Source organism: Oreochromis aureus, linkage group 23 (assembly GCF_013358895.1).
Source record: "Oreochromis aureus strain Israel breed Guangdong linkage group 23, ZZ_aureus, whole genome shotgun sequence".
NCBI classification, from domain to species: domain Eukaryota; kingdom Metazoa; phylum Chordata; class Actinopteri; order Cichliformes; family Cichlidae; genus Oreochromis; species Oreochromis aureus.
The window spans coordinates 22,545,999-22,560,211 of record NC_052963.1 but is presented as its reverse complement, the minus strand read 5'-3'; the positions used below and the strand labels follow the sequence as shown (position 1 = coordinate 22,560,211).

Sequence of the window (14,213 nt, the reverse complement as noted above, 5' to 3'; positions counted from 1 at the left end):
GAGCGTCTGCCGGTTGCTGACATGGTCATAGCGAGCTGTGAGTTCATGTTTGAGGAAACCAGAAACTATGTAATGCAGCGGAAGGCTTTCTGCAAAACAGTCGCTCACCTTCAGGTCTTTATAGTAATTCATTTGTAAAGCATTTGATTTTTGGTGAATATTTTTAGGATATTTCATGTAGTCTGTCAGGATAAGTTTCTATTAAAAAACGACCAGTTTATCAAATCATCCTCCCAGTCATCATACTATCTGTTTTTTGTCCTTGCTCCCCATAGACTGTGCAGCACAAGCTAGCAGAGCTAAAGACTGAGATCTGTGTGGGTCGAGCCTTCCTGGAAAACTGCCTTGACCTCCACTCAGTGCCTGCAGCTCCACGGAGGCTGGGGGTACATGTGGGAACATCCCATCGCCTAGCTAGTTGTAAACCTTACAACAGAGAGATTTGATTTTTATTTCAGCTCATCAACATGTTGTTTGTGTTTTCAGGGCATTTGTGGACTCGCGAGTTCAGCCTATCTACAGAGGAACCAATGAGATCATGAAAGAGCCCATCGCCGCACCATCATCAGCCAGAAATGAAATGCAATCACGAACTGCTTCAAAACTTCCTACTATTGTTTAATCATAACTGAATTCTTCATTTATGTGATGGTGTTAAAGCAAAACTGTGCTGTTGGTACAAATCTACTTCAAAAACTTAGGATAATACATAAAAAGACTGTCATCGACATACTGATGACAGCTGTGATGTAAATAAAATTAAAATCTTGATATCATATTAATGATACTATAATAGATAATCCAGGCCCATCTTTTGCCACTACCTTTTCTACCTACCAGAAAAACCAAAACAGACTGCAGTAACCAGAGCCCCTGAGTAGTAAGCCTAGTTAGAGATGGTGAGTTAAGTGGACAAAAACTGGCCAATATATCAATATCGGCAGATAAATAAAAATGATGATGTAATCCCTGATAAGAGTTAGTTATTGATGTAGACGGAGGAATAAACACACGTGGGGCATCAGCTTTCACGGGAATATACACACCAATGTGACTTTATTAAACTCTCGCGTATGCGCTGCAACATAACAAGATATGTCCTTTCAAAATAAAATCCCAACAGATGACGGTATGAGGGCATACCTATTAACTAGTCCAACAATACGACCAAGAGCAAGATAAATAAAAATGACGAGTGCTGGCTCTGCATAGTTTGTGACAGCATTGTTTGGTATGTTTGTCACAAAAATCAACCAGCTGAACTAGGTAGAGAATAAATGAGAAAATAAGTAACCACACAAGAAATGTTAAAGTAATCTGTTTATGTTTTGTGTGTCTGAAAGAAGAAAAAGAGAAAAAAATATAGCTTTAAGCAGCTATAAGCATAAAATTAAGAAATTGATTTTAAAAAATAATAATTTTGCTCAAATAATATTTGTTTAAATTATGGAATAATGTTTCAAAACAGCTAATTGGGGTCCAGTGAGAAAAGACTGATTGAAGAATTAAATGTAGCTAGCTATATAGCTAGCCAAATTATGTTAAAGCTTCATTGGGAAACTATTTGCATTTTGTTATCAGTTACTGTGGGACTGTTTGAACTAGGTCAACCAAATTTTGATATATTAAACTTAAACCGATCTATTTTTGCCTGTGCACTTTAAAGATCACTCCATATCTTTCACAGTGTTTAAATAAGAAGCTGGTGTTAGAGATGCTATATTATCTCTCTATATTTCACCATATGACAGGAAGAATGCAATAAACAAATAAAGCCAAATAAACCACCAGATTTCCGTCATTTGGTTTGTCTTTGGTTTATTAAAGCAGCTGATGCGCTTGCCTGGAACATTTTTGTTGGGCACAAAGTGTGAATCATCTTGTTACTCTGAAATAACACAAAAAATCGTGCAATTATTTAATTAAAACCCATTTGCTGTTGGCGTGCTTTTTTGGCCTATAAATGTCCGAAAATTGCCTTAAACTCTAAATTACTGCAATGAGTGTGTGCGCAATAGCATAACCCCCGCCAATAGGTGGAAATGCTGAGCAACAAATCAACAGAAGACAAAAGTTACCGGTCTCATTCTGCTGGTGTTTGTATGGTAGGGTGACCATATTTTGATTTCCAAAAAAGAGGACACTTGGCCCAGTCATGAATAACTTTAATACCGTTTGCTTAAAGAAAACATGAACATATTTAAACAATGCCTTCTCTGTGCGGTTAATGAATAGTGAAATAAAAAAATGTCATACAGGCTTAAAGTCAACAAGTGCAAAAAAGAGGACAGTTGGTCACCCTATTTTATGGACTAAACAAATCGTTTGTATTCGTGATATTAACATCGTTTAAAGGCACATTCCCGCTTTATTTGGACTCAATCATAAGCGAGACCGACCTCACATAACAACAGTACTTTTCAGGCGCTCACATTTACAGGAACGAAACCGAGTGATGCTGGATCTTATTGATTTATTGCAAAAGGAATCTGGAAGTAAAAGTTATCGTTTTGCATTACCGCATTACCACCACCAGTTAGTGGCGGTAATGCACGTTTCAGTTGTTTGCCAACCGCCAATAAAAATGTAGAAGAAGAAGAAGAAGAAGAAGAACCGAGTGATGCCTCTTAGTGTCGCTCAGACGATCTTTGCTCTGTTCGTCTTTTTGCTGTGAAGTTGTAGCCTTTGATTCGAAGATGTTGGCGAACAGAATAATCGGATCTTGTGTTTTCGGACTGAGAAATGTGTCTGGAAGAGGACGGCTGCTCTCTGCAGCTACTGCGAGGTAAAAATGCGCAGTTAAAGTTGTTTCTGGTCAGCTGGAGCCGCATCTGTCGATATCAGCGCAAAGAAATGCATTCAGAGCTGTGAGCGGGACATTTACGCTGTTTTAGGAAATAGTTTTACTTTGCATGATTTTAGTTATATTTTTTATATTTCACTGTAGAAGTTGCGGAGCATTTTTTATAGTACAGAAAAAGGTCGGACTGTATTATGTGTGTGCGCGGTTACCTTTGACACGCTTTATGGTGACCTGTTGTTTACATGGAGACCTTTAATCTTAAATTAATGTGAAAATCGAAACCAGAACCTCAAAATGAAGTGAACGTTTTAAAATTACAGCAGTCTAAAAGTGAAGATACACGAGTTTGGCCATTGTTATCTAAATAAAACATGTTTTGGTTGAGAGTTGTTTTAAGTCAAAATTAAATCGTATTGAAGTCTTCAAAGGTAGATTATTGTGCCTAAAGGTAGTTTGAAAGCTTTCCCATATTAAATAAACTGTCTGTGTGCTGAAGAGATGTCAACTGAAGCTGATCTGACAAGGCTGTACTTCCATGTACTCCCATGTAAAGTTAGTGTGACCTTTATTTAACACTAGAAGTCCCAGGCTTTTCTAACCCTCTGTCAGCCAAGTGGAAGCTAACTTGGCTAGTTTGTTAGCATCAATTCATATGTAAATTGGGTCGTTACCTGAGAATTGTGGAGGGGAGTGGGGGAGTGTGAATTAGGGATGCACCGATACCGATACTGGTATCGGGTATCGGGGCCGATACTGTAAAATGCGCGCGTACTCGTAAAAGTTAACCGATACCATGAACCGATACTAATGTAGCCCGGATGGGAATTTGGGAGTAGATACTCATAATTCCCATGGACTTGAACGCCACGGTAACATAAGGTGTTCACAGTTATGTGATGTAACTGTACCCTGAATTTAATTTGCCCTGTAATATGTCACAAGGTAAATACAGGTAATTAATTAGAGCAATCAAACTGTTATGTTAATCATAAAGTATTATTGTATGGTATGTAACTCTGAAGGAGTTAAAATATTGTTCAGAGTTCTATTTTCTGGAGGCCCGTGAAGGTAGCATATAACGGGACCTGTGTATCTGTTGCAATGGAGGAGGAGAAGAGAACGGCATGGAGAGATGCACGAGGTTAGCTGGGCCAAAGTGAGAGACTCCGCTAGTTTTACTGAGGTTAACTAGCACAAAAGAGTGTGTGACTAGAAAGCTAACCGTGTGGGAGCTTCGCAACAGAGTGTGGGTGAAGTGACTTTTGTTTCAACGGTAGCACCACCGTGAAAATCTGTGTTTCCAGCTAAGACCGTCGAGGCTAAAGGCTAGCCGGACTGCTTGGCTGCGCCACGGCGGCAGCCGCTATGGACTGTCGGAGAGCTGGACAGTGACGGGCTAACGCGCTGTAGAGAGACAGCATCGGGTCCGCAGGGAGTGGATTTAGTGTGGGACTGGTGAACGGCGACCTACCGAGCAACGGAACTGTAAGTCAGACTTTTGTGCTCTTACTGGGGAGAAGAGGATTTTCTCCATCGTCCAGCGTGAGCAGCAAACAGGCCTGCAACAAGTGTGAATGTGAGTGTGTGTGGGGCCCATGTGTGAATATTGTATGTTTAGTGGAGTTATATAACGTGTTTTGGAGCGTATATTAGTGAGTCACTTACCAAAAGGTGATAACATAAGTTGGGTTGTTTAATATAATTTGAAAGGGAATTATTTCATTTATACAGTGTATTTCATTTGGTTAAGGAATTGGAATATCATTTGAGTTTAAAAAAGGGATGTGTTGTACAGTATTTGTCTCTGCCATCAGTGATGAGGCTGATGGAACCATTCCTAGACAAGGGCAGAAATGTTACCACGGACAATTTCTTCACATCGCTTTCACTTGCGCAAAAACTTCTTAGACGGAAAACCACCATCTTCGGCACAGTCAGCAAGATTCGCTGGGAAATTCCTCAATCCGCTAGATACACAGATCGCAATGAATTCACCACTCAGGTAGGCTGCAGGTCTTTTGTGGTTCTATGTTTATGTGTTTCATTGTGTGTAAAAGTGCTATGGAAATAACAATTTATCTTATTTCTTAGGTGTTTTCAACCTCAGCTGCCACGCTGACGGCGTGTCGACCAAACGGAAGAAGACAGTCTATATTCTTAGCAGCATGCACAGCGTGGTTCAGACTGATAACACCACCAAAAGGAAGCCAAACGCTGTCACCCTTTACAACACCACAAAGTGTGGCGTGGATGTGATGGACCAGATGGTGCGGGAGTACACTGTCCACAGAGGAACAGGAACTGGCGCTGGCCAGTTGCCGTGTTCTATAACATGATTGACATGGCAGCACTGAATGCACATGTGCTGTATCAAGCATGCACCGGGACGCAGGAAAGACGGGTGGACTTCCTGGTGGAGTTTGCAAAAGAGTTGGCTAACTCTCATATGGCTGGGAAGAAGGCAAGAAAAGAACAGTTGCTTCGGACACAACCCTCCACACCTAGCCCTGGAAAAAGAGCCACGTGTCAGGTCAAACACAAATGCAAGAACAATCATGCCACTGTGCGATGTGTTCACTGCTACAGATACACATGTGGTAAATGCAGACTACAGATACCATGGCAGTGCCAGGATTGTGAGTGATTGCTGAAAATGTTGAAATGTACTCACTCACTTTTTATTGTTATTTGTAAATATGTGTACAAATGGTTGTTTTTTTGTTTTGTTTTTTTTGTACTGTTTTATCAATAAATCTCAGCAACAAAGGAAATACACCCATGTGTGTTGATTTCTCCCTAAGGCAAACTGAAACACAAGTTTCCTTGTGGCTCAGGAAACTAACCACTCCAAGTGGTTCAGCATGGCCCCACCTTATTTACATAACAAAAGCAGCTGTTCACAGGTGATTAAGGATATTAGCTAAAAGCCTACCAGCCATTTGGCTCGACGGCGGGTTTTATAGGTAGAAAAGCCAAATGGCTCTTCTCTGGGACTTCTAGTGTTAACGCGCGTCATTAGGAAATCATTCTTATTTACAGTCGCAACGAGGGAGGAAAAGCAAAGCAAAGGTGGTTAAAGCGTAAAATCTCACCAGTAGATGTCAGTGGGTTGTAGATTAATGTCAACTGAGTTTGTTTTCTTACCTCTCCCAATTCAAGTCAATAATCCTGGCTGTGGTGGCCACTATAAGACAACCATATTGTAGTAAGCTAAGCGCTCATTTTTGTACACAATATATTTTAAAATATTTGAATAATGTTAACACTTCGCAATTGATTTGCATCAATTAATTATTTTGCAGCGTTTCACATTTTTACCCACAAGTCACCTCAAAAACTGACGGTTATTCATCTGTACTGTGAAGTGTGTAGGCTGTCAGTCGGCTGTTTACCTCAGCTATCAATGTGTACATGTCAGATTTCACTGGAGGAGTCTGTAAAACTTTGTGAAAGGAGTCAGATAGGAGTCGATGAGGCAGTGAAGGTCACTTCTGACCACTGATAGTGATACTGAGATGATTTTATTAAGGATATGTTAAACATTTCTGTCAATAAACAGCTTTTTTTCCCAACGTATGCTGGCTTTAGCTGACGTGAGTGAAATGTTCTTGTAGGTGGATCTAAAGTTGTTGGATGCTTAGCGAATAAACTCTTATTGTATGGAAATGTAATCAAACTGTTTATCAGAGGGAAAGCGTGATTGTTAGGATGCTTGAGTCTATCATTAGCATGTTAGCTTATAACCAATTTTTGTTGTTGGCTCATTGTTAGCTGTCCAGAGGGTCACATGTCGAATCTTCTGACATTAAGTAATTGTGGCAGAGAATAAACAAGCATGTTTATGCATGTTTAGTGTGTTTGAGTCCTGCCCTCATTTCAGTTCAGCAGCTGAAGCTTAAGGTGAGGAGGAAGAGGATGCTTTACTCAGATGTGTTGTCTCTTGTCCTTCACATTTTCACTTCTTTAAGGGGACCCTACCTCAAATGATAAAATATATGTATGATCTTTTATATCTTGAGTGTGATGGTGCAGGTAGGAATTTAAATTTGCCTCCATTCCTATCTGTTCTCTTTTCTTCTGTCTTTTGCGCACTACAAATGTTGCTGGTCCTTAGCCACATTCATAAAACATAATTAGTTTATGAGTTTATGTTCTATTATCAGAATACAACAGTTTGTTTCAAGACTTACCCCAAAAGGTTGATTCTGTTCATCTGGACGTAGCGTTTTCAGTGGGAGAAAGGTTTCGTCACTCATCCAAGTGACTTCTTCAGTCTCAGCTGACTGCAGGTTTCCCAACCTTAGAAACAGTACATTTGCACAGCAACTGAAACCAGCCCATTGAATGAACAATGGGCTGTGAGGTCGGTTTCTTGGTCATTAATATGCAAATTGTCAGGACCATTGATCAACAACCACCAATCAAAGCCCACTGATCAATGGCCATGAGTACCATTCACAGAGAGTTGGGGAATGGCTGCAATCACAGCATTGTAAGATGGTGACAGATGTACCCTTAGGCCCCCTCCTCGATTCAGAGATGGTCTTTCCCTTTTCACATAAATGGCCTCCTTGACTCCGCGCTCAAACCAGCATTCCTCCCTGTCTAGGATGTGTACATCCTCATCATTGAAAGAGTGTCCAGTGGTCTGTGTGAATAGACTGCAGAGTCCTGGCCTGACGAGGTAGCTCTTCTGTGTTGTGCCATCCGCTCAGCCAGAGGTTGTTTGGTTTTCCTGATGTATAAGTCACGGCAATCCTCCTGGCACTTAACAGCGTACACTATGTTACTCTGTGCCAGGGGACCTGATCCTTGGGGTGGAACAATTTTTGATCACATACCTGAATCACTTGCTGTGTTCCAGGGTAGGATAACAAACCCCTCTATTCCAATTCTTCCATGTACAAAGTGGCCATGATGGGTAAAACTGGGGAACCCGTGGCACACCCATGTTTCTGCCTGTAGTGCTGACCACTGTATGTAAAATATATGGAATGAAGACACAGTTCCAAGAGTAAAGAATATATGTACCAAAGATCCATAAACAGGGAGTGCCCTTAAGACCAAATATCTGATTGATCAACGTGGTCACCTATAACATCTCAAAGTTTCAAAGTCAGGCAGCTCTGAACATCACATCCAGAACACCTTGGATTTTTTTGAGAAGTTGAGAGATGTCAATATGGAGGAAGATGACGCAATGGTCTCGTACGATGTTACATCTCTCTTCACTTGTGTTCTTGTCACTGAAGCAGTGGCGGTAGTTCGTAAGAGATTACAGGATGCAGTTTTTTTTTAAGTTGAAATATTGATACATCAGTTGTTTTTGTTTCTGGTCCTCAGCTGTATGTAATGATCTGTTTTGGAGGGTTTTGTTTGTTTTTTCTGTCCTTTATGTTTATGTGTATTTGTTTAATTTAAAAGCAGCTTTGATGAAATTCAGCACAGAGACACAAAATTTGCTGCTAATGCTTTAGCCGAGTGAGTTAATTTGTCATGGAGCTCCCAGGTCAGGCACTTGCTGGCTGTATAGTGACATGTGGTTGAATTTCTGTCCTCACAGATTTAAGCACAATAAGTCTGAGGAGTTCAGGCAGCCTGCATCCTCACGCCGACCTGAGACCTCCAGCGCCAAATCCCTGATGGACATCGGGACCCGCCGGATCTTCAACGAGGACCATGACCTCTTCAGACAAAATGTGCGGCGCTTCTTCCAAGAGGAAGTGGTGCCATACCACAAAGAGTAGGTGGAAGTTTGATGACCTACCAAGAATTATTAAAAGAAGCCTTTAATAGCTTTACTTTAACAGTTTTTTGTTGCAGGTGGGAGAAGGCAGGTCAGGTGAGCAGGGAGGTGTGGGAAAAGGCTGGTGAGCAAGGTCTGCTGGGAGTAATGACACCAGAGGAGCATGGTGGTATAGGAGGAGACCTGTTTTCTGCAGCTGTCACATGGGAGGAGCAGTGAGTTGTCCTTCAAACCACTATTCAATATCTGAAGCTATTCACCGACATTCAGAGAGACTGAAATATTTTAGCAATGAGTTCCAGCTGAGACGTGATTTTTAAAAACACAAGAAAGAGAATGAAGCTTTTTCCAAGTGAGGACATGCGATCGATCCATTGCTGCAGTGCTGCAGTTTTTTTTGTTTTTTATCCAGGTATGATTTTACCACTTCAGAAAGCTTGGAGAACTATTGCTCAAGACCATTTTAAAAAACAATCACAAGAAAGTAGCTTTGGTGATGATGACCAGTGTATTTGCCAGATCTTATAGTCAGCTATCTCTTCATCCTTCATCTCCATCTCTTCTTTCTGCATCACTACAGAATGTATTGCAACTGCACAGGCCCAGGTTTTGCACTGCACTCTGACATCGTCATGCCCTACATCGTCAACTACGGCAGCAAGGAACAGATCAAACACTTCATCCCAAAGATGACCGCTGGGAAATGTATCGCTGCCATCGCCATGACTGAGCCAGGAGCAGGCAGGTCGGTACAAAAGCACAGACGTAACATCAAGAAATCAGCACACATAATGTCAGGTAGCTTCAGCGACTCAGCTCCTCTATTTTTTTCAGTGACCTTCAGGGTGTGAGGACGTATGCCAAGAAGGACGGCAGTGACTGGATCCTCAACGGCAACAAGGTACTGAGTCAAGACTTCAACAGCAGTCACTGAATTACATTTAAAGTCCAGTATAGATATTACTCCATCTCACCTCTTCAGGTATTTATTACAAATGGTTGGATGGCCGACCTGGTGGTGGTAGTGACAGTGACCAACCGTGAGGCGAAGACGGCAGCACACGGGATCAGTCTGTTCCTGGTGGAGGAGGGCATGAAGGGCTTTCACAAAGGGCGGAAGCTGGAGAAGATTGGCCTGAAAGCCCAGGTACCAGGGTCATGGAAATATATAAAGTGCCCCTACATCATTTTTTTATGGTCTACAAGTGTAGGTTTAACTGGTTCCATGCTTCAAAATCAAAAAGAAGTATGTGTCTGAAACAGCTTTTGTGTCTGTGAGACGATCCCTCCCGACACGCCCAGACTGCTCTGATTGGTCAGCTGAAGAAACAAAGGCAATTTTGATTGCACATATAACTCTCTTAGCTCTTTAAATTTCAAACTTTTCCTTTAAATTACAGTTTATACAAATGGATGAGGCTAAACGGTGACAACAGAACCTGGTCATTTGTGCTACTAAGGATTTATACTTACATGTTTCATTACATCCTCTCACTTGTGTTTCTGCTTCTTTCAAAGGACACAGCTGAGTTATTCTTTGAGGATGTGCGCCTCCCAGCTGATGCCCTCTTAGGAGAACTCAACAAAGGTTTCTATTACCTGATGAATGAACTCCCACAGGTGAACACAACATTTATGGCATGTTCATATCAGTAACACTTAGTGCCTCCACTGAAGAAAGAGTAACTCTCCGTACCTTGAACCTGGGTGGAGATCCAGTCTGGCTGCACCCATATTTTTACAAAATGAAATACCTAAAACATCTTTGTATTCATAACTTAGTCAAATCTGAACCTACAGACAAGTATCTTTGGATTTTTAGCCTCATCGTCTTTGTACTTTGGCACTCCTAAATATGTTTTATCACATGCTTGTACACATCATCTGCAGATAATGTCTCACTTGGGTTAATTTGACGTCAAACCACCTTTTCCCTTCTCTAGGAGCGTCTGCTGATTGCTGACATGGCCATAGCGAGCTGTGAGTTCATGTTTGAGGAAACCAGAAATTATGTAATGCAGCGGAAGGCTTTCAGCAAAACAGTCGCTCACCTTCAGGTCTTTATAGTAATTCTTTTGGTGAATATTTTTAGGATATTTCATGTAAGGATATAGTCTGTCCTGATGAGTTCCTATTTAAAAAGGACCAGTTTATCAAATCATCCTCCCAGTCATCATACTATCTGTTTTTTGTCTTTGCGCTCCACAGACTGTGCAGCACAAGCTAGCAGAGCTAAAGACTGAGATCTGTGTGGGTCGAGCCTTCCTGGATAGCTGCCTTCAGCTCCATGCTGAGAAAAGCCTGGATCCCGCCACAGCCTCCATGGCCAAGTATTGGTGAGTTTTTGGAGTTTAAAACGTCATGATTTAAAGGCTAAGCTGTGTTGTTGTCACGCTCTGATGTACTTCATCTTATGTGAAGGGCGTCTGACCTCCAGAACAGAGTGGCTACTCAGTGCCTGCAGCTCCACGGAGGCTGGGGTTACATGTGGGAATACCCCATCGCCAAGTTAGTATCACGTAAACATTCCAACAGAGAGCTTTGATTTATTTTATTTATTTCAGCTCATCAACATGTTGTTTGTGTTTTCAGGGCATTTGTGGACTCACGAGTTCAGCCTATCTACGGAGGAACCAACGAGATCATGAAGGAGCTCATCGCCCGCACCATCGTCAGCCAGAAGTGAAACTGGGTTGTTGTTTTTCTTTAATCTTGTTTTTTTTTGAGATTTAGAAATTCAGAATCTTCGGGTACAATGTAAAAAGAATGGATCTAGTGTAGCTACAAACACTGGGAACGTTATCGATGTCCTGATGACAGCTGTGATGTGAACACCAGTACGTCCACTGGTTTAATCATACTTGAAATTTTCAGATCGATAAAGGGAATAAAAGAACACTGTTTGCTTTTTGCTTTAATTCTGTAAATGTTCAACCACTTCATCCCAGTTTAGGATCTATGACTATTCATTCACTGACATGTAATTGTCTTTTTAAATTCAGCTCTATTCCCCTTTATGCCCCTTTTAAAGAGAGGTTTTGAGCAGCAGGTGGGCGGAGCTTCTGCACTCATATATGTAATAAGGATGGACATACACTGACCTCATGAGTTAAATCTTTGGACATAATAATAATAATTTTAGCATTCAGCATTGCTACAGTATACATATGACAGGGAATACGGAGAATCTTCTTTAACAAAGTTTGTCAGCAATGCCTTGTTTTAGCATTGATAATGTGGCCAGTCTGCATCAGATTAAAGATATCTGATGTAATTTCCCTTATAGGAGGTTTTCTTTTTTAAAATCAGTGTTTGTTAGTATGGATTTAAATGCCTGCTTTCATAATCTGCCACTCTCAGTTAATTTACAAACGGCATGAACAATGTTTTAACACAAGACACTCATTGTAAATTGATTTATTTTCCAATGAAAGTCTTTGAAATGCTTATGATTGTTGTCCTGTGTCACGGAAATATTTAATTAAAAACAATGTCAAAGTGCATGAAGCACTAACTTTGTGCCAGTGGTTATCAGCTCTTGTTTGTGAGTGTCATGAATGTAATGAAATAAATGACACGGAGTGTGACTGAGAAGGGAGACTCTTCTAAATGCCAATTTTAGATTCTGTACATGGAAAATCCCCCAGATTTTTGGAAGAAGTCCTAGCCTTTTTAACATTTTTGAGCCCTCGTAACGTCTTAAAAGCAGGATATATCTATTTGAAATGTTCAGGCTTGAAAATATATTTAAGCTCTTAAAAGCTACAATCAAGACAAAAATTTTCACATGTTCCAAGTTTAAGAATTCAAGACAGGCAGGTCAGGTAAGCAGGGAGGTGTTTTACCTCTCGAAGATCCTCTGAAGTTTCAGAAACATCTTTCGGATAAGGTTCCCTGATGTGTTAGCTTCAGGGAACATCTAGTGACAGCTTATTGAAAGTTATGTCACTCTACGAGTCTCTCTACATACAGCACAGATCGTAGTAGGTTTAAGATCAATGGGGTGGAACTTTCTGCATGACTACATAAACATGAATTATGAATTACTGGCAAGTGTTAATTATAATTAACTCAGTTTTGTGCATACTTGCATTCTTAATTCATCAGTTATGGGTTGTTTTAGTTAAACATCAAATTAAAGATGTCTGCTTTAAATGCCCCACTGATTTATGCTGCATATACTATGCTTAATAATATGGCAGTGTCAGCATCTTCAGCGTATTGACTTACTTCCATCAGTAGGTGGCAGTAAGGGACTGCTCAAACCTGGAGGAGCCCATGAGAAATGACAGTGCAGCGGAAAAAAGCAGGCTGTTGAATTAGACCTGATGATTCAAAGCATCCCTTCAAAGTTTAAAGCTCAGTTTTCTTGCACGTTAGGCTTGCTGATGATCACGTTTTCTGCACATTTATTCAGATTTTTGGGGCATCAGTGTTTCAGAGCTTGGGTATATTTGTAAATATGGTGTCATGTCATTGTCTGTGACCATCACGCCTCACCTCGAGGGCACTGTGAGAGTATCTGCTGTTGACTAGAGGTGGGCAAATTGATCCAAATATCGGTAGTAGTATCGGTAGTACCGATACCAATGCTGTACCCAGAATTGGTATCGATCTATACTTTGTTTCTGTCCTCCAAGTTCAATATGTATCCTGCTGAATTGTTCTAAATAAATTATTGTTTTTGAAAACTAAAAAATAGGCCTCAAACATTCATTATGAAAAATGTCTCCACCTTTTTGTGTTAACTCTCAGTCAGTCTGTTTTATTTACTGTTTCATTTAAAGCCTGTAACGCATTTAAACAGTAGAGGTTCTTTAAAGTTCTTTAGAGCCCGGCGCATTTAGGTTCCAGGTCTAAAATAAATGTTTCGATTATGTTAAACGCTGATGATTCGTCAGATAAATCATGGGCTTTATGAGATAAACATAAGCTGCCTTTGTAAGTTGAGCCTATTGGTATCTGTGTTAGTATAGCAATACTGGCCCTGTATCGGATTGATACCGAAATTTGCAGTACTGCACAGCTGTAGTGTTCACTGGTCCATCTCCTCTGCCTCCTTCCCATTTTCCCCCATAGCCCCACTCGTCTAACCCCCTCCTCTCCTTTTTCTTCTCCATCTTCCCTCAGCAACAGCCACACCCCGGTGCTTCAGCTCCGCACACACATCCACTGCAGACAGAGAGCTTCCCCCTTTGCATCAAATCACTCAAAGCCCTTTAGCAATGACCTGACATCACACCTTTATACCTATATGTGCGTGTGTCCGTATTTACAGGAGCTGCGTTGTGTTTTCTTTATTTTTGTGTTTTTACACTACAAAGATGTTGCACAGATTCTACATCATCGCACACTGAAGCCACATAATCCGCCTTGCGCGCAGAGTTCTGCATTTACGGTAGCTTCATTTGCAACGGGGAGGGGCCACAGGGCCCCCATACCGCTCTCATTGTCACCACAGCTCTCTTCCCATCCAAGGGCATTAGTACCGCTCAGCAGCCTGAACCTCCAGGTAAGACCCAAATCGCTTTGCTTCGTCATGTGCAGGGAAATTAGGCTTTACGATGGCGCAAAGCAGCGCGGATGCGCAAGTTTAAGACGTAGGATTGCGACACCGGCTGCTGGGAAAGTTTGACAAAAAGTCAGTCTGCACATCAATGTCGC

General features: G+C 41.2%; 2 protein-coding genes across 2 annotated transcripts; both read left to right on the top strand.

Annotated features, from left to right (window-relative positions):
• Nucleotides 1-1,792, top strand: LOC116332146 (long-chain specific acyl-CoA dehydrogenase, mitochondrial-like). Its single transcript, XM_031755001.2, has 3 exons — nt 1-114; nt 276-386; nt 487-1,792. The coding sequence occupies exons 1-3, from the start codon at nt 22-24 to the stop codon at nt 532-534; spliced, it is 252 nt and encodes an 83-aa protein (XP_031610861.1). The 5' UTR covers nt 1-21; the 3' UTR covers nt 535-1,792.
• Nucleotides 1,793-2,596: 804 nt separating this feature from the next.
• Nucleotides 2,597-12,078, top strand: LOC116332244 (long-chain specific acyl-CoA dehydrogenase, mitochondrial-like). Its single transcript, XM_031755124.2, has 11 exons — nt 2,597-2,785; nt 8,367-8,546; nt 8,627-8,764; nt 9,130-9,294; nt 9,384-9,450; nt 9,532-9,696; nt 10,068-10,169; nt 10,493-10,606; nt 10,758-10,885; nt 10,971-11,057; nt 11,142-12,078. Exons 1-11 carry the CDS (start codon nt 2,697-2,699, stop codon nt 11,233-11,235), a joined length of 1,329 nt encoding a protein of 442 aa, XP_031610984.2. The 5' UTR covers nt 2,597-2,696; the 3' UTR covers nt 11,236-12,078.
• Nucleotides 12,079-14,213: the final 2,135 nt, after the last annotated feature.